We start from the raw sequence: 21,198 nt of genomic DNA, 5'->3' as shown, positions 1-21,198 counted from the left end.
ATCAATCAAGCCAGAGCCAGAGAGATTTTTAGTATTCCTCGGAGAGCTGCGGCTGCGTTTGTTGGCCGCCTCGAAGCGTGACAATATTTTGGCCAGAGTTTCGGCCGAAACGAATGGACATGGACGCGGATAAGGACGAGGGAGAGAGCAAGGGCAACGGCAGCCTTTTGGGACATTCGAGTGTGTAATTAATCATGCGAGCCGAACGATAAGGTCACACTGCAAGCGAACTGCAGTGCAGAGAGTGAACAACAGGTACTTTGTCCCCTAAGGGGGTGAGTTGACACCGTCAGTGTGTGTGTGTGGCGGGGGCGGAGGGTAGCGAGCTACCCATCCATAAATCCCACAGATATCGTATTGAGAAAATCAGTGAACGACATTGGCCAGAGGAAGGCGGGCGTGGATTACAAGGAATTTGTTTATTAATTGTGACTCGGAGAAACTCTGACATAAGAGCGCTAATATTGATACATTTGTGATCGGAAAACGGGTAAACAGTAAACAAAAGAACAGCTCGAGATTATTAATGAAAGTCGGGCTAGGGGTAAGCAGGAACTTGTGCTTAAAGGTTCGCTGATGCAACGATAGGAGATACGAGTGATCTCGAGAAACGATTTAGTTTGGGGTAAAGCAAGCGAAATTATACAGCTAGAAAGAACTTAAGCTTGATAGATAGTATGGGATATATAAAGTAAATACATAATAATATAATTTCTATATAATTCCTAATATGCAGACTAATTTCTGGATTGCAGTCCTGGAATGAAAAGCTTTTTATAAGAAATTCTAATGCGATCAGCTGTCTTTTAACTCATATAAGCCAATATATGAAGAAAACGCAATTCAAGTTAATTTATGATCACATTTGCAATAGATAATCCTATTAAATATCTTGATTTCCATTAGAACTTAGCTAGGAATACTTGCAGATACTCTGATGGCAATCTGTGCTCATCAAGCCATAGTTGCGCACATATATGAAGATAGATATCGTGGAGCTAGAGCGTAAGTCAGGCAGCGAGCTGGGGCAAACAAAGTCAACTGACATGAAATACAACAAAGAAAGAAAAAAAACTTACTACACGCAACTGACATTGTCAAAAGCAGATACATTTGTGTGTGTGTGTGTGTGTATGTGTATATACATATATAACGTCTGTTGTGGCATTAATGGCAAATTTGCACGAGGTAAATACGAAAAAGCATACAGAAGGACAGACAGCAAGAGTGCGAGAGAGAGAAGAGGAAAGGGAGATAGATAGATAGATAGAGAGGTAGACAATGAGTGAGTGAAGTGCCCGCAACGGCAGTCAATTATCAATAGACAGACAGGCAGCTATGCACACACGCACACACACACACACACACACGCGTGTATACTCTCATGTGTGTGAGTTAGTAACTAACGTACAGCCACGAGCACAGTCTGAGTTACATTTGTATCTCAACTAGTCAGCCGCCGTCTGCTACTTCACCTGCGTGTCATGTTGTTGTTCGTTTTGTTTTCGCTTGACTTCAATTTTCATTTTGTTGTCATGTTTTTTTTTTTTTTTTCTGCTGCTGCTGCTGCTGCTGCTGCACACGCAAAACTAACCGCAACGCTAGCTCTCTCACTCTCTCGCTCACTCGCTCGCTCGCTCGCTCTCTGGCTGGCGTGCTCGGCGCGCTGATTGGCTGGACGCGGCGACTGCGCCGCTGCCAATGAGGCCACACCTCTATTGACTGCCGTCTTGTGGCCCCCATGTTTAGACAAGCGTCGCGTGTCGCCGCCTCCCCCGCTCAAGCCAAGCCGAAGCAGCGAGCACCCCCTGGCTGGTCAGCATAAGGCAGCGATTGCACTGGTTGGGGGTTGGGGTTGGTGCTGCTGTTGGTTGGGGGCAGCTGCCATTTGGTTCCGTTTTGGTCAAAATGAAAATGGCTTTTATGTTTGTGGCGTGCGTTGGAATAATTTTATGCCCAGCGCTACGCTTAAAGCGAATTGCTGCCAACCACTAGATACATATGTACATATATATAGTTGGATATAAAGATATATAGATACACACACAACTATATGTATAGTAAAATGTTTATTGATTTTATTTTCGGGTATATGCTCTTTACGATTTTGTTTTATTTAATTAGATTTTATGCTCCAGCTGCGTGTGCTAATGAAAATGCTGAAGAAAATGCTATAAAATAATGATATAATGATATATTAATATGCAAATGCAAATATAACTAGAAGATTCACAAGTATTATGTGTATATAACTGCCTAAATTATTATAAAATTTATGCAGAAAACTTGTTTAATCTATAATGTTTTCGTATCGAAAGTTGTTTCTGTTTATTTTTTTATATTTTATTTTATTTTTTTTTTTTTTTGCATAATTTATTATATGTATTTGATACCAGTTTTTTATATAATTGTCATGTTACATATTTTAATATATATGTAAATAGATAGTTTCCAATCTAGTTTAAATAACATTGAGTAACATTCATCTCAGCTCTAGTTTGCCAGTATCCGATTACAATTTACGATCTGTTGGCTATACAAATTCAAATTAAAATATAGATCACCATATAGATACATATGTATGAATATGTTTGCTATAAACACATAATCTGACTCATATTACAAAATTTTAATTTCAATAAATATATACAGCTTGAACAAGCCGCTTCAGACGCTCATGCAAATGCCGTCTCAATATGACGTTTCAAACTAAAATGGCGAATCGAAGCAAAATCGTCAAGTAGAATCTACGCTCTTATACGCGCCAATAAGATCTGTTTGGCGCACACAGCTGAGCTGCCGGAGAGCTGAGCGCGCTGTATAAGTAGTGGCGTATAAGAGTGCGCTGTGATCCAAGCGAGAACAGCGAGCGAGCGTAAAAGTTGTAAAAACAACAATAAGCCACAGCAATAAGCAAAGCATAAACTCAGTGAGCAGCATTCAGAAGGAGAGAGCGAGAGTGAGAGGGAAAGGTAATAAGCGAGCAGAGGCAGAGTTGTAGAAGAGCGGAGTATAAGTCGGGAGGCAGGGGCAGCTCGTTCGGCTCGGCTCAAGCCGACTGACAGCGCGACAGCACAGACAGAGTGGCTGAGCGGGGGAGAGTCGTTGAGTCTGGTTAGCCAAGCATACATGACTGTCATGTGTGCAAGTGTGTGTGTTTATATCTCTCTCTGTGTGTGTGCGTCTGGCCCGCTAGCTGACTGGCGAGGTTCGTCTGCGCGAAACCTTCGCTCGTCCAATCAGTACGAACTCGGTTCCCGCCAGCGTAGAGACAACAACAGCGCCGAGCGCTCGGTTTCAGCGTTGCTTTCGAAAAAAACAAAAGCAAAAACTACAATTTTCAACATTCAATATCAATTCTCGAGTGCAGCGCGTCGATGTAGATACATTGCGTTTCCCTTAAACAATTTGCAATTGCAACTCTATCCAAATACAGCAACAACTATTTTTAACAAAAATAGATCACTGTCCAGTGAAGAAGAAATCGAAACGCGGAAGTGAAAAAAAAAAGCCGCCGGCGTTTGCTGATTTTGTCTGAGCTTTTTGGGGCAAGGCAAAGGATGTGCTTGAAGCGGGAATTTTGAAACAGCAGCCGAATGATTGTAAATTCAAGCACAAATAAAAGCCAATTAGTGAGTGAGCGTGTGTGTGCGTGGGTGTATACGTGTGTGTGTGCTTACACTTTGCATATCCTTGCAAATGAATAAAATCAATTCTCAAGAAATTGTAAAAAATTCCACAAAATAAATACAAAAATCATATTGAAGAGCTGCTTCTGCTTCTGCTTCTCTGCCCAGTGCCATGCAAATAAAATTCACAATAAATAAATAAATAAATCAAATAAATTGTTAATCATTCATGTGCCTTGAACTTGTCTGTGACTTGTGACCTAGAAGCGAGAAAAGCCAACAAGAAAATCAAAAATCTAAATACAAATAAAAATACAAAAAAAAAAAAAAAAATATTAAAACAAGAGCTAAATGTTTAGCATGGTCAACTCTTACAAATAAATAAAGTCTACTATCTATATATACACATATATAGATATAGATATATATATTTAAGTCGGCCTTAGATTGATGCAAACAATTCTGCTTAAATGCATACGGATATTATAATTGGTGATCAATTTGCCGCCAACAACAACTACTGGGTGATGCAGGTGAGAAATCAATCAATTTCAAAAGCCAAAACCAATTTGTAAATTAGCTAATTTAATTATGAAGCAGTTAAAATGTTTAACAATTTCTAAAAAATTCAATTCTTGTTTTTTTTTACGACTTCCCTTTTGAGCTGAGCTGAATCATGGCTTCAATTTTAATTGTTAATAAAAAATTGGCAATGCGCCGTTAAGCAATTACTATCCATAATTATGCCAAATGTGCTAATTAAAATTCTGTTGTTTTTTATTGGTATTTCTCTCTCGCTCTCTCTTATTCTTACTCTGGATTTAAATGCTTCCGCTTATCAAAATGCAAAACTTGCACCAAATTGTCTGAAATTTTTTGTTGTTTATTCCTTCGTTCGTGCGTTCGTTTTACGTCTTTGTTATAAATAAAACGCAATCATGTTTAAACAAATTAAGTCGATTATCGTCGAGCGGATACATTTTCGTGATAATAAGCACGCAGTCGAGCCAAGCACGCGGCTGCCCAGATTAACACCTTCAGGTCCAGTTCCAGCTCCAGGTGTTCGGCCCTTGCTCAGGTGTCGCCGCTGGATGGGCCCACTTCTCTGGCATATTTGTCAAAGCGCCGTCGGCAATCGATTTGTAAATCTTGTTATCACTTGCCACAGCGCTGTTGTTGCCACACTTTGAGCTCTGCTTAAACAGTCGGTCAACTCTTTTGAACTCGCTCAGTCCGGCCAGGCACAGCCCGAGGAGACCGAGCAGATTGTTGTTGGCTGGCTCTTCTGGGCTGCTTGGCTCTTGTTTGCCAGCAGCAGGTTCGTCCGGCCCTTGGCAGTTCCTGTCGCCTGGTCTGGCTGGTCTGGCTGGTCTGGCGGGTCTGGTCTGGTCTGCTCCGTTTGTTTGCCCATTGTTTGAATCGCGCTTACTTGCGAAGCTCTGGGTCAATATTTGAGCCCAACACGTTGTGCCAATGTGCCAAGTGTTGTCGCAGTTGGGCTGCAGTTGTCTCCGTGCTCTGCCTCCAGTCGGCTCCTCATCAGCGCCAGCTGGGTGGCATTCAACACAGCCACACTAATCAGCATGTCGTCCATAGACCTCTAGAACTCCACTCTAGGTAGCCTCCCTCAACGCGGAGTCATCGTCATTGACAAACGCTGGCAAATATTTGACAATTGCTTTTAAAGAGCAACGCGTGGCGGTTTTTTTATATTTTATTTTTATTCTATGATCTCATCATTTGATCAGACAATGAGCAGTTCAATCAATTGGGCAGCGTCGGAGTAAATTTGAAGCTGTTAATGAAACATTAAAGTTTAACTAGTTTTATTTGAAATTGCTTACATTGAAAGTCACTTTGATGAGAAGATAGTTCGGTTCGGTTCTTTCAGTAGAAGATGCTTCGATTAGAAGATACTTTCAGCCAAAGGCTGAGAATGCTTTCATGGGCATATCATCTCTGATAAAATAGCTAGATAAGCCTAGGCGAAGATACTTTTAGCAGAGGATATTCTTTAATTAAAATATACCTTATTTTAAAGGAGACTTTGTTGTTATGACACTTGAATTAGAAGATTGATCCGATCCGATTCGAGGATATTCTGAGTTGAACGTATTTTTAGCAGTATCTATACTTGAATTAGAAGATACTTTCCCTAAGGTATTGCTTGTTGCAAAAAAATCTAATATGGAATTTTACTTTACTTAGAAATTTTATAATAAATTTATTTTACTAAAGAGATACGTTCATTGAATTATATATATATATATATTTTTTAATTTTAATTTTAATTTTTTTGAAATTGAAAACTATAAATATTATAACTTTGCTTTAATTTATTTACTAATAATTTTTTTTTTTATTGAAAAGGTTTTTTGTTTCCTTTAGCGATAGTCGAGCTTAAGTTTACATAAGAACTTCACAATTACTATATTCATTTATGAAGAACCCCTCATTCACCCATTCGAGCCGCAAATTGCGTGCCGAGACACGCTTTTGCCAATTCAAACGAATCGACTTATCGACATATGTGTGTGTGTGTGTGTGTACATTCACTCAAATAGTTAACCTGATTGATTGCAGACCTGTTCGAAAACATTGTCATAGCGTTTGCCTACACACATAGACACTGTCTACCAGTCTTACCCATTGATAAGTGTTTCGCATTGCCTTGCTCAACAAAGCCAACAAAAGAGCCCTCGCTCAATGGCTCTTTAGATAAGAGCAGCAACTAGAGGAGGTGCGTCAGTTAGTCAATCAGTCAATCAGTCAGCCAGTCAGTCAGTCAGCTGGTGACTGAGGCACTCAGTTCTCAGGAAACGACATCGTAAAAGAGCTCGCACTCGCACTCAGAGCTCGTTCCGTTTCATTCCATATCCACTTCCAGGCCTTGTTCTTTGGCAGCTTGTTGTTGTTGTTGTTGTTGTTGTTGTTGTTGTTGTTGTTGTTGTTGTTGTTGTTGTTGTTCCGCTGTCACCATCAATAGCTGCACTAATTAGGCATGTGTTGTCAAATATTTACACACGGCCGCTAAACTACAAAGCGCTGTCGACGCTGACGACGCTGTCGACGCTGCCTCCGCCATGGCTGATAGCAAAGAGGCGTTCGTGGGGCCAGAAGAGTGGGGCGTCTGTCTCTGCTTCTTCCGCTTTCAGTGATTTACCTAAGAGGTAATTCCCACGACTTAGTCAAGTGTCGATTATGAGGAACAAACTTTCATATTTTATGGCATTTAACACATGAAATTAGTTTACGATTTTCTTACACAGAATTGGCCAGCTAATAGCCCAAAGATATCGAATAATGGATAATGTATAACGGATAGCGCATGTCTTGCTGCATGAATAATTGAGCTGATCGAGCATATGGGCACCTGGCGTCCAGCCAGTTCAGCTCAGTTTAGTTGCTGCTGCTGCACTGATTAATGGCCCTGGCCATTGTGCTTCAATCATATGTGCGCAAATAATTAAATATAGATAAAAATCAGATTACTCATACGACATGTTGCGGGCCGGCCAGATAGGGGGGTGGTGGAGAGAGGGGCGTGGCTGTCAGCAACTGCCGTCGATATATGCAAATCGTAAATAAAGTGCAGCAAAACTCTTTTACGACTCAGCTTAGCCAATTTGTCAATACCAAAAACAAAGTGAACTCTGTGCTCGGCTAGGTTCATAAAAATTCGTTTCGTATCTATCAAAATACACAAATTTATTTGCATTCGCACATTCTCAAAAAAAAAAAAAAAAAAATCAAATAAAATGGAAACAAGTGAGACACAAAGGCGGCCGCCTTCAAAGCATTGCATTTCTGATACACAATAGCCGAAGAGCAGATACCTCATAAAATTGTAGCGAAAAAAGAAAAGAAACAGAGCGAGAGGGGCAGATCGGTAGAACGGGCAAGGGAGAGAGTGGCAGATACCTGTAGATAAGAGAATTAAAAGTTAGCCAAAGCTAGCAATGCGTTCGGCTGGCTTTTGGGCCAGGCACTTTCCATTTCGTTGCGAAACGAGTTCAAGACTGGGTCAGATTCAAATGCCAATTACAGACGTCCGATCAATGTTAAATAATAAGTAAACTGGGCCAAAAACTATAGCAACAAATACTTAACAACAACAACAATCGCAACAATAACGAAATCTCATTAAACACCGCACAGTGGGAGCTCTGCGATTGGCATCGCTTCAATTCTATGCAAATCTCTGTTAGACAATTTCCTTAGCCAACTAGAGGAGTATTAGCCAAGCATAATGCCAGCTTATATAGGGGTCGCCGTGCTTTTCGCCAATTCATGCAAATGAAAACGAAAACGCTAACGAAAACTGGCAATTGCCAAATGGCCAAAATGATTTGAAAATCTTGAATATCATTGGCCACATTTGATTGATATGCCGCTCGGACAGACTGGAGGTCAAGTTGGCCTTTTTTTTCTGTTTTTTGGCCATTGTTTTCTTTCTCTTCTGCTATTTGGACAGCTGCACATGCAAGAGTTGGCAACCAAAATCAATCACTCTCAATTGGCTGCACGGCCCGGAGAGTCGCAGGATGAGTCGGAGTCTGAAAGAGATGGGACCGACTGTAGCGGGATCTGAGGAATTTTGAGTGTAGCACGGCACAGTGGTTGCATGGAGATGGGCAGTTGTGAATTTATTTATGGCACATGTTAAATATAGATGCAACATACACAAACAGACATAGGTAGAATATAATAAATACAATATTATTTTGAACTGAAACTTAAGGCTCTTTTTCTTGTATATTCTATGTCACAAAATATTCTATATATATTCTATCATATTTCAACCTATAGCTTACATTGTAAGGAATTATCATCTCATCTCATCAGCCATAAAGTTAATTTCTCGCAGACTTTTCAGCCTAATCTTTGAGCTTTAGATACTTTTTACCATATAATATTCTATTTAAAAATCTTCAACCAAATCAACTTGCAGTTTAATCAAATTTCTCCACCTATAACATAAGCATCTAAACCACTTCAAGCCCCCTTCAGCCAATAACCCTGTTCTGATTGTTTACTTTAAAGTCATATCTCAGTTCTTTAGCTCTCAGACCACTGTGCCTGCTTTTATGGCACGAGCTGAGCTGCGATTTTATAGCGTGCGATATCTGTGGCCATCTAATTCGCAGTCCCTAAAAAACTAAACAGGCGGTTTTATAATTTTTGATGGATTGCTGGAACGAAAATTCGTAGAAAGATTGCGGAAACGAGCTTGAAAAAATAAAAAATAAAATGAAAAATATGAAACGAAAATGGATTAAAATAAATATTTGTGTGAGGTGCCAAAATCTATTCAAAGCTTAAGCTCAATATTCGATATATTCTTTTTGTTTCAATTTGAAGTTTCTTATTTTTTGCTCAGCGCAATTCGTTTCAAGTTTGATTGGATCAAGAAAAAATCTTTTGAGCAGCTGACAGACTCAATTCGAGCTAGCTTCGACTCTGCCAGCTGCTCGCAACTCATTAAGATCAATTATTTGATTATGAAATCAGATCTGCATGAAATCTTCGAATTGCTGGCCAGCTTATGGCGACCCGCGGTGTCAAATGTGCGCGCTGTAAGCATCAAAAAGCTGTCATCGATTTCGAAAAAACAGCATAAGAAGAAGAAGAAGAAAGACAACGGAAACATAACATTAGACAACAGCGAAAACAACTTTAGAGGTGAGAAAAAACACACAAAAATAAAGCAGAAACAGAAACAGAAACAGAAACAGAAACATGAAACGGCCGACATTTAGCGTTGATCATGGCCCGTTGATAAAGTCATCAGCAACATCGGCGATATCCGATCGACGATCTCTGATCGGCCATTGACGATCCGCACTCGACTCGTAAAAGCAGCTCGAAGAGCTAAGCAAATAAATTCGAGTTGCAAAATTAAATTAAAAATTAACTTTATAGCAAACAAATTAAGTTTATTTGCACAATGCGAAAGTTTGCATACCAGTTCGAGTATACCCTGAGCCTAATCGGTGATACAGGGTATAATGTGATATATAAATATGTATGTGACAGACTGAAGGGGAAGTGACTGAGATCTTAAGGTAATACCATATACCTTACACGTAAAAGAGACCTACATATATTTGTCTATATACCTTATACCTAAAAGACATCTATATTTATATCGGGATCCTCTGATTCCCTAAGGTATATGCACTATGAAGAGCCTATGCATAGATAAGCTTTATTCGTAAATCTGGAATATCTAATCTATCTATCTGTGATTCACATTTACCAAATTTAAGTTCGTGCACAGGGTATTTGCTAGTCGTTCACATTTACAGTATAGTTTCAGCTGGTTGAATTTTAATGCTTGACTTTGATTTTAATTGATTATTAGGTGTTGAGCTCATTTAAAATGCATTCATTAATTAGCAGCGTGTTTGTGTATTGCAGAGAGAAGCCAATTAAATCCTAATAGAGAAGTTAACAGGAATTATAATTAAATTTATGGAATAGAGCTGTAAAAGATCAGTGATTAAATAAACTCGAATACTCTATTATTGCAGTTGATTATATAAAACAATGACATATACTATAACTATAACATATGGGTATCTATATATATAGTTATATGTATGTGTATCTATATAGTAAATTGAATTACTGAAAGTCTTGTAAAGAAAATGGCTTGGAATGCATGATAGGATAGAATTTATTATATACTCATGTGATATTTTCAATGATGAAGATGTTTATCTATGGATATAGATGAAGCAATGCTAGTATATGCTAAGGTTACTATGGTATCATATAGAAAATGCTTTGTTTATAAGAGTAAGATGAAGCAAAGTTGTCTGATAAAGCCTAAGAGTCTGCTGATAGAGAAAGAGAGAGAGAGAGAGAGAGAGAGAGAGAGAGAGAGAGAGAGAGAGAGAGAGAGAGAGAGCTATATCAACTTACTTGATGAATCACATATGAAGATATGAGCTCTAAAGAAGATCAGGCATTATAGCATCCATTTTATTTCAAGCTTTTCAAGTAAATAGCACGAGTCTAACAAATCTATTTCCTACTCTATTGTAGAGCCTCACAGATAACTGTTGTAATGCGTTCATGCATTCTCTAGCATTACACAAACTGTTCACAAGTTGCTGCCATTTTGTTTAGTATACCCGATTCAGCTATCAAAGCAAAGCGTTCTCACTTACGAGTCATCACTGTACTTTGTTGTTGTACAAAAATAAGTTGTAATATTCATTTAAGTTTCATTCACAAAAGCCAGCACAAAGCAGCAATAGCGCAGCTTGGCCAGCAGCAAAGACGTTAACGCACACACACACACACACTTACACACACATGTGAGCCTAAAAATTACTTGAGTTTTATTATTTGCTTATTTAAGTTTTATCACCAATTAATGAGGCTCTTTTGTTGCTGTCTGCCATGGACGCAGCGATATTTGATCGATCGCTTACGCTAATTGCCAGAGTATGCAAAAAAAAAAAAAAATAATAATAAAAATAAAGTAAAATAAAAATAAAAATAAAGAGAAGAAAAATACAAAGCAAAATGCTGAAGAAGAAGCAGAAGTAAATAAATGTATATAAAAATGAAAAATGAAACAGTAAAGCTCTCAGCAGGCTGGCAGCAGGCAGCAGGCAGCACGCACTTGGCCTAAAAATAAGCGCCCGAAATCTTGGCGGCAATTGACCCACTAATAGGCCCTGTCAATAAGAATGAACATGAACTGGCGAGTCGGCTGGCTGTCTTGCTGTCTGGCTGTCTGTCTGCCTGAATTGACTTGGCTTCATTGCGTTGGCCATTGAACTTTGTTAAGTTAACTCCCCCCTTCAGCTTCCCCCTCGCTGAACTGAATTGGAATTTTGTTTCCTGTTGCTTTGCTGCACACAAATTAATTGCCCGCAAATCCTGTGCACCCCCAACTCCCAACTCCCTTTCTCACTCCTCTCTCTTCACTCCCCTTGCGCTGACCGCCGCTCAACAGTTTTCACTTCAAATTTTATTGATCAGCGTGCGCTGCATTTGCCAACTTGCAACTGCAACGTGTTGCGCATGCGTAGCCCTTTTGCTATCAGCTCTACCTCTTACCCTTTCCCTTTCCCTTCTGTGCTCTGCCACGCCTCGCTGGCTTCGCTGGCCCCTCGCTTATGCGCTTGATCGGAAATTGGTTTTATGCCTAGCTACCAGAATGCCCTCAATATGCTCAATATGCCCTGGGTCCGCTTCGCATTTCCTGTCGCCTTTTGTCACCCCCGTCTCTAGCTAGAAATTGGGAATTGCCATTTAATAGCTTCAGTGGACACCCCAGAGCATTGAGTTATGATTGCTCAGCGTGAAATTGTGAGAATATTTCATTCCACCGAGCCATCAAATTATGTTTGCCTTTGCTTTGCATATCGCAGGATATTCAATTTCGTCCTGGCGCTGCAATGCAATAGCTGTGCGAAGGTTTTTATGCTAATCAAATTTATAGAGGGAGTCCAAATTGAATGCAAAGCGAAATGTAAATGGGTGAGAAAAATACACATATTATTTATATAAAATATATGAATGCAACGAATTTGTTAACCTCAGCGCTTTATGATTGTTAAATGAATTTAAATTCATCTCGTTGGCTGCCCTATAAAAATTAGATTTGAATTGTCTATAAACGCTTTTCCTTAATGTTCATAGTATAGACATTGCCTTCTGTAACAAATCTATTCACATAAATAACATTAACAATTGCCCCTGCCATCGAATATAATAGACACGAAATGTATTTCCATTTGCATTCAGCTCAAAATGGACTTTAGGAAAATAAAATCATTAGAATAGCAAATCCAATGAAAACAGAAAACAGAAAAAAGAAAAAAAAAACAATAAAGAGTCGATATATGCAGGCAGTCAACAATAAATGCTCAATAACATCAGTCAAAGATATGTAAACTAAAAAAAAAAGTATTTAAAAGCAACAGCGAAAAAAAAAACTGTCGCAAATTGCGGTCATTCGTCATGCGCACATGAGCAGAACGGCAGCGGCAGCGGCAGAGGCAGAGACTGAGAGTAGCTGCTCTGGCAAATGGCGTCTTGGCAATTGAGGGCGATTTGTGGACGATTTTGACGGGAGAGAGAGAGATGGAAAGAGCGAGAGAGAGCGCGCAGGCAAACTATGTAAGAGTAGCAAAAAGTAACAACAAATAAATATACATATGCCAACTATGTACAACAACAGTAAAAGCAACGACGCGAGAGAGTGTGAGAGGGAGAGCAAGGCAGAGTAACGGCAGCAGTGAGCTGCTTTTATCACAATGCTATTGTTTTTGTTTTTGTTTTTGCTATTGAGGGGCTGATGAGGCAGAAAACAAACAAATACAACACAGCAGCGCTCGCTACTTTTGTCTTACTTACTCCGCACACTCATGCATATGCTTATGTAGATGTATGCATACATGTGTGTATGTGTGTGCGTGCGTATGTAGATATGTCTCTTGCTGTTGTTGTTGTACTCTAACTATGAAATGTGTTTTGATTTGCTGCGCTTGCAAAAAAGTTTTCTGCTGCTGCCCGCTGGTTGGGCGACGGCCGCAACGCGCTGGGCGCCCGGGGAGGTTGCGCCCGCTCTTGCTGTGCCAGAGCGGGGGGATTTCACTATGTAGTGTCGCAGCTCAATATGGCGTCGCAGCGACGCCGACGGCGGCTGCTCAATGGTGCTTAACTGCGCTCAGCGGCCAGCGCTGCGTGAACTGCGCATGTCACGGCGACAAAATGAGAGAAATAGATACAAAACTAGACGCACACACACGCACGCACTCTTATATATGTATGTATGCGTGCTTATATATTTATGAGTGCGGGCGCTGTACATAGGAAGACAATTGCTGCTAGCTGTACAACAGTTAGGCGAATGAGCAAAACACTCGAAACATTTCAATTGGGATGCGCCATTTTTTATGTTCGCACAAGCGTGTGTGTACATGTGTGTGTGCGTGTGTGGGAAATATAAAGTAGAAATTGATGTGTTGAGCATTTAGAAGACTTTGCCAGGCAAAAATTGGCTTTGGGTATGTTGGAATTAGAACTGGAATGGGAATATATATATACTATATACATATGTTTATATCGATTATTATCTATCTATCTATCTTAGTCAACTGTATTATAATAAATATCATGCTTCTAAATGTCTTATAGACAGCCCTTAAACAGTTACTTAAAATAGCAGCTCATATATACAGACTCCCCATATACATATAAACCTTTTGCCTACTCCCAATGTCAACCCAGTTGATTTCTACAACAAATTTATGCCTCATTCTAAAACATTTAACACCAAGAGAAGATAACATCTATAAACTAAACGAATTTATGTGATAGTTCTATACACACAAATATGCATATACATATACATATATTTAATTTCTCCACACACACACACACATAGAGAGTCACTGTTCTTTCACTCTTATCTCTCCAGCAGTTTTTAGGCCCACATCAGCAACGGAAACTATCGAGCAGCTATATCAATTTCATTTAACAATTTGTTTTCCATTAGTTGACTCTGTGAGGCATGGCCGTGCACACACAATAGTTTCCATTGTTTGGCTGGGCTCAGAGCCACCGTTGTTATTATGCCTATTAACGCTATTATTATGAAAATTTTCAGCATCATTGATTTTTGTTACCGATTTTCTAATTTAGGCAAATTATGCCTCACACACACACTCACACACTCACACACAGAGAGAATTCGAATTCTCTTGCCCCGCTCTCTTGATTTATTGAGCTCCTAATCTAAATCTATGCGCATTCTATAAGATATTTTACTATTGCTGTTGCTGTTGTTTTTGTTTTATATACATATGTATAGAGTTTATTCTGGCGACCGCCAACTGTTAACTGGTTGCGTCAATAGCCTCGGCGACTGAATGAAATGCCCTCAACGTGGCTTTTTCCTCAATGAAACCGGACATTAACATAATCTTTAGGCAACTTTACATGCACATATTGATATTGGGGGAAAGAAGAGAGCTCTCTGAAAGCGAAACCTGTTCGCTGCTGTTGGCGGTGCTGGTGGTGTTGGTGGTGCTGCTGCTGTGGCTATTTGTTAGCCAGTGTCAAAGCTGTCACATATATCACGGCAGAGTTCCATGGGGTCAGCCCGTGGCCCACACGCATCTGTCTCTGTCTGGCCCATTTGAATGGCTAGGCATTGGCACATGCATTGCCTCCCCCCAGTCGCGCCCCCACGCCTGCCTGCTGCATGCTGTTGCTGGCTTGTAAGGTAATTGCTGCGCTGTCCCCTGGAGCCATCATGCCGCATTTGTCCACCGAGAGCTATGATTTGAACACCCAAAAACAAAGCAAAAAGTTTTGCAGTCGTGATTGCAATTGGCAGCCAGGTGAGGCTGCGCCAGGTGAGGCGGGAACAGAGAGATACCAAATAAATTCCAGACATATGTTAGCCTTATAATTTATGTTCTAGCTCGATGTAATTTTAATTTTAGTTTATTAATTGCCGCTACTAATGCTTGCCCAAGGCATCTCTTGAATTCGATTTGTTTGCGTTTCGTCTGGGCGCTCGTAATTCATTTAATTGCATAGAATTTACGCGCTCAAGGTTGAGACTAGCTGCTAATTTATATGTCACTGCCGCTAGCGAAATTAAATGCATTTAACACGTAACTTGACAAACAAACAAAAGCGAATGCGAATGCGAATACGGCGAATAGAGCGAATACATTCATTAGAAACACTCGGACTTCTAATTAAACTCATTTGAATAAATCATCGGGCAGACTCATGAAAAGGAAATTCATACGAGCTGTTTGGCTAATTTTGCCAAATGAGCTATAAAAAGCTATAGTTTAATGGTGGCGAGTGAGAGGGGAACAGAGAGAGAGAGAGAGAGAGATAAGCTAGGGAGACTCTTGTAGTTGGACATAACTGACTGCATGAAGCTCGCTTAGGGCTTGCTTAACTATAAAACTCTGATCAGCAGTGTAGTACTCTGAGTATATTATACCTATATATTTTATATATTATGCCTACTTCTACAAGGTGTTAGCTTCTAATGGCATCATCATTCATCGAGCATATCTATTTGGATATACACTACGTTAGAGCATATTCGCCTTGCTATGGGCTGAAGAGCTCCGCAGCTTCTCTTCTGCTCAAGCGCTGGGCCAATCACAGCAGCTCAATGCTCCCTTCACTCGAGCAAACTCATAGAGAGGCCTTAGCTGCTCCCACAAGGAAAATAAACTCAAGGAGAGACCTTAGCGCACTCTCCATTCATATGTAGTAGAGAACTGCAATGAAAGCTAGCCCCTGCTCATTTTCTCCTCGATAAGTATCGATGCTGGCCAAATGATGAAACTGTAGTCTCATACATCTAGCAGCTGGAATACAAAGACTCGATAATGTCAAGGATTAGAAGACAACTTATACAATAGAATCAACCTATACAAATAAATATATAACAAATTTGTAGTCTCTAGCCTCAATAGATTCAGAGTCGAGCAGCAACTCATAAATCAATATACTCTCTTCAGCTTCTAAAACGAGTTAATTAATTCTGTCTAAATGATGTGATTAAACAAGTTTGATTTCGTATTGAAATGCTATTTACGTGAGCTTAGAAAACTTATCTAAATTCTTTGGTCGCATAATTCTGGTACTAAATGGAAACCACCTGCCACCTGCCCGCTCGATTTATGAATGTCACACGCTGAACGTTTTATCAAACTAATTAATGGCTAAAAACGTTTTAATTGGACAGCCGATAGACTTTTGAATAGCTAAACGGCAAACAGTTGCCAACGGTTGCAGTGGCAGTTGCAGTTAGAGTTGGAGTTGCCACATTGCAAGCAGCTGCCAGCGGTGGCTCATATGTGCACGTCTCTCTGTTGTCTCTGGAGGAGCTTTTGGCATTTTGTGCAGAAAATCTGCATATGCGAGTCAATGGCATGCAGCACACACACACACACACTGACACACACACACATATGCCACATTTGATATTTAGCCCAGGTTAACTAAATGACACCAAATAGATAGATGCCAAGCGAATTTGACAGCGGCGCAGCTATCGATTCTGTGGACTCGCGGAGTCGTGTATCGTGCCGCGGGTATCGCGTATCGTTAGTCGAGTATCGACTGCAAATGCCTGACAGCAGCTCAGGGCTAGCAATAGCGGCTAATTGAAATGTCGATAAGGCAACAGTTTTGACATGTTGTCACAGTGCGAATACCAAACTCATGCGCTCTCTCTCCCTCTCTCTCTCTCTCTCGCTCTGGGAGATGTCTGCTTGGCCCACATTGCGTATACGTTACGTTGACTCATTGCCTCAGCGCTCTGTGGCATATTCTTGGCCAAAAGCAAAAAGGCAGCAACAGCATTTGACCCAGTTAGCAGCGAGTCCATAACATTCATGACTCACTGTGCCTCCACTTTTGGATGTCCCAGCTGTGCGGCCCATTGTTGCAGCCTCTCGTTGTTGTTGCTGCTGCTGACTCCTTTGAAGCTTGTGCGAAATTTATGCGCACAATATGCGAAATTTATTGTAATGACAATCGCTTAGCGCATAATACGACGCTGCAAGCCAGACTCGAGCCCCAGCCGGAAGCGTGTAATCATTTTTTGTTATTGTTGTTGCGGTTGTCTCGGCTGTTGTTGTTGTCGTCGTTGTTGTTGTTGTTGCGGTTGCAGCTGCTCCAATTGACGCCCACCTGTGTTGAGCTGAAGATGCTAAGCGAATTGTGTTTGTCGCCTGACGTCAGTGGGCTGACTGGCAAGTAACTCACGCCCACCAATGAACACTGAACTGAACTGGTTCCAGGCAAGCTGAATTTCATAACGGAACTAGTCGTGAAGTGAACTAATAGCAAAGTGAATTTATTCGAACGACAATTATTAATCGAAAAGTATTATGTAGTGAAATGATTCTTATGAACTGGTTCCAAATATGACAAATTAATAATTATTGTTTATTTTAGTATATGAAACTGAACTATTGGCTTTATAAATGACAATTGAGAAGCAGTAGCATATGAGTTAGTTCCGTAATAAACATATTTAAATGAACTAGTTCAAAACTCAATTCAGAACTAGTTCGTTTGTATGTATGTATAGTACTTAAAACTGAATGATTGGAGTTATGGCAAATGATAGATAAGAAGCAGTAGCATATGAACTAGTTCCGTAATGAATATATTTTGGCTAATGCAGCGGTACTTGATACAGGACGATCTGTCTGGTTGAAAATAAATTGCAAATATTGAATATATAAATGAACTAGTACATTACTCAATTCAGAACTAGTTCAATTTTGAATTTCTTATAAATGCAACAAAGAAAGAAAAGCAATGAACTGCTAATTGAACTTGTTCAAATGCACCAGTTAGTGCACTAGTTCAGGAACTATATAGATATTATTATATATTTTAATCTGGAAGACTGATTCACATGCTCCCTAAAATATTAGCCTCTGCAGCCCTAAAACTCAGCCTGCTGAGCCTTCGTGCATGCAGGTGTCATTGCATTCGCTGCTGCCAGCCCCCTCTCCCAGCATCCCCTCCAGCTGACGACCCTCACTGCAGCCTCTCGACGTTTTGCTTTCATTTTCATTGAACAATGTGCATCATTAACGTAAAGTATCAACTGTTGTGCTTCTTCTTGCTTTCGTTGTTGTTGTAAACACAACGTAAATATATTTGAGGATTATATTTTGTTCATATGTTTTTTATTTTTTTTCTTGATTTTGTTATTTTTATAAAAAATACACAAAAATTTGTTTGCACCTTCTTATTTTTTATTTATTTATTTATTTTTTTTTTTGCATCTTAATGAAGTACGATTCAGATTCGCTAAGGTGTATTAAGTTCGCTTTGTTGTTGTTGTTGTAGCTTTTCGTTAAATGAGGAAGTCGAATATTCAACAAGTGCCCCTCCGTCTGCCCCGCCCACATCGCCACATTGCTGCCATTTATGGCGCTCACGTGTCGCCGTTGCAGGTCGCAATTTTTTTTTTTTGTATTTCCTTTGGGGCCTGGTCTTTAATTTGACCATTTTTGGGCGCTGCGTTTGTTTTGGGCCGTTCGCATTGATTAACGCATTTTCTTGTTATTGTCTTAAGCGATTGTTGCAGCCATTGTTGGCTCTCAGCTGCCGCGGCTGTTGGCCAAAATGTGATTTATGCGCTCGCTGGGGGATTTTAATGGCACTTTGAGAGCAGCCGCAGCCGCGGCAGCAGCAGCCGACGAAGCAGCAGCTAATACGTTTTAGTGGCATAATGAATGACAGCTGGAGAGCAAAAAGTCACACTTAAAACAGATGCACTTAAATGGCTGAGTAATACAACTTGAGTTAAGATAGATGGCTTCGAGTTTATAAATAATGCATATACGTTGCATAAGTAGCTGCTAGCCTGAGTGCTTAAACAGAGGCTTAAGTATATTGCAGCCTTGTAATGCAGGTGAAAATAATAGCAGTAAACCTATATACTAATTATTTTTATTTACCAGTTAAAATTAATAAAAAAAAAAAAAAAACAAAATAAACTTAATATTAAGTTCTGGCTTCTGTGGACTTCAGCTTGACATTTATACTACATTATATACATATATGTACATATACATATATATTACTACTATATATCATTATCTATATACTATATACTAACATTTAACTAAAGTAGATTTACTATGTTTGTACTTATTAAATATAATAATATGAGAATAGTCTTTTAGCCCCTAATATAAACAAAATACAAATAAAATCTATAATGATATGGTAGTTTATATACATCATTTTAGATATACATACATGTATGGATTTATCATATATTTTACCATATCATATATTTTTTTTACCATATATTTATCACATGTTTTACCATATAGGACTACAGTTCTATATAAGTTAGGGCATAGAACAAACGTTATAAATAAATATATACATGGAAATATAGAGCTGATATGAAAGTTGTGATATAGGGTGTTAAGGCCTTTGACTGAGTTACAAATGAGATCAACGATCAATGAGACAGGCATTTATATTTGAGTGAATTATGATTTTATAAGAGCTGGGATGCTAATGAAGCCTCCTCTGCGCTCATCATGCTCTCCATTTATGTAACAAATGGAATTGGCACACTCGCCACTCGTATAAATGGGGTCACCAATGAGCCGAAGATTTACATTGTGAAATTGAAAGTCGAGCCGAACGGTCGTGTTTCTCCTGTGCTGCCAGAGAGGAGAAGACAACTCTGATATATCACATTCTAATTTGTGTATAAACCATGTAAGCTAAGTTGGCAATAATACATATTAGTATTAGTATTAAAAGGTAGAGCTCTCCACTTTGTTATGTGTTAAATCTTTCCTTTAATAGCTCTTTAGCAAAAATAAAAACATTTACAAAGAAACCCTCCGACTAACAGTTAAATTGTTTTAAGAGCCGCACGCGTCGAGGGCAGCACACGCCAGCTTTGCAGTTGCCGACGCGATCGCCGTCGTCGTTGCCGTTGCCGTCGCCGTCGCCGTTGCTGTCGGCGTACACTGAAAAGGTGTTAAAAATTGTAGCCGTTCGAGTAAAGGACAGACAAAGAAGGGCGAAACGAGAAACAAAATAGGTGGTTAATAACCCGAACGCTAATGAAAAAGAGACACTGACAAGGGACAACAACAACAGCAACAAAAACAACAGCAACAAAGGGCAGCTGTGAATGACGTCAATTGAAGGCACGTGAACAACATAAAGGTTAAGCCCAGACTACAGGCTTAAGGACGCGAGGGCATTTAACTTGGCCAACGCGAAGCGCCGCTCCTTGGCCAGTTTGATGAATTGGTGGCATATGGAACTGACGCAGTGAATCGTCATTGCAGCTGCAGCCGCACGCAATGATCATTGACTCCTAATGATGATCGAGCGGGCAGCATGCCTAGTTTTCTACACCTTTTTCGTTTTTTTTTTTTTCTTTTTCGATTTTTTAATGGGTCTCGGCGAGAAAGCGCGCAAGATAAACGCCTGGCTGGCTGGCTGACTGCCTGGCCGACTGCCTGGCATGCTTTTCTTTTAACACCTTTGCGAGAGATTTGTGCGTGCGATTCGTTTTGTATCTGTTTGCCGCGACACTTAGCGCCTTCTAGCCCGATCTGGCAGCTGATTAGAGAGGGCGAGTGGCCAAGTGGAAGAGCGCGGGGTGCGGGACTGAGGCGGGCCGCACAGATCTAGTCTGTTCATTTAATTATGTAAACGAAAGCCCAAGCGGGCCATTTATGTCAAATTGACACCTTGTTGGGCTGAGAAATGCCTTTTCCGCTGGCTTTCCACTCGCCGCCTGGCCGCTTGGGCGCTGCACATGAAATATTTATGAGCGTGCGGCTGTCGCTTATGCCTAATTGATGGGTTCACTTTTGACTAGTTCGGGCTTAAGCTCCGGCCAGGTGTCAAGGCAGAGTTCTACAAAAGAAGAAAAAACGAACTTGGCGTGCTACAAATTGTTTGCCTGGTGTTTGGTGTTGCTGTTGGTGTTGCAGGTGCCATAAGGCGCATCCAGCTGTGCCGACAAATGAGGCTGGCGACAAGCGCAAATAAACCA

At 40.1% G+C, this 21,198-nt stretch overlaps 1 protein-coding gene across 1 annotated transcript in view; it reads left to right on the top strand.

Moving 5' to 3' along the window:
- The first annotated feature begins 3,223 nt into the window (after positions 1-3,223).
- dar1 (dendritic arbor reduction 1) overlaps positions 3,224-21,198 on the top strand; it is a 38,810-nt gene continuing 20,835 nt past the window's right edge. The window contains exon 1 of the mRNA XM_089466474.1: positions 3,224-4,162. Coding sequence (XP_089322600.1) covers positions 4,100-4,162 — 63 coding nt within the window. The 5' untranslated portion in view covers positions 3,224-4,099. The remainder of the gene's footprint in view (positions 4,163-21,198) is intronic.

The sequence above is a fragment of the Drosophila arizonae genome, chromosome 4, assembly GCF_054131065.1.
Source record: "Drosophila arizonae isolate 15081-1271.41 chromosome 4, UAZ_ARI_1.0, whole genome shotgun sequence".
In the NCBI taxonomy this organism is placed as follows: Eukaryota; Metazoa; Arthropoda; class Insecta; order Diptera; family Drosophilidae; genus Drosophila; species Drosophila arizonae.
Note: the sequence above shows the minus strand (reverse complement) of the source record. Positions and strands in the feature narration are given on the sequence as shown.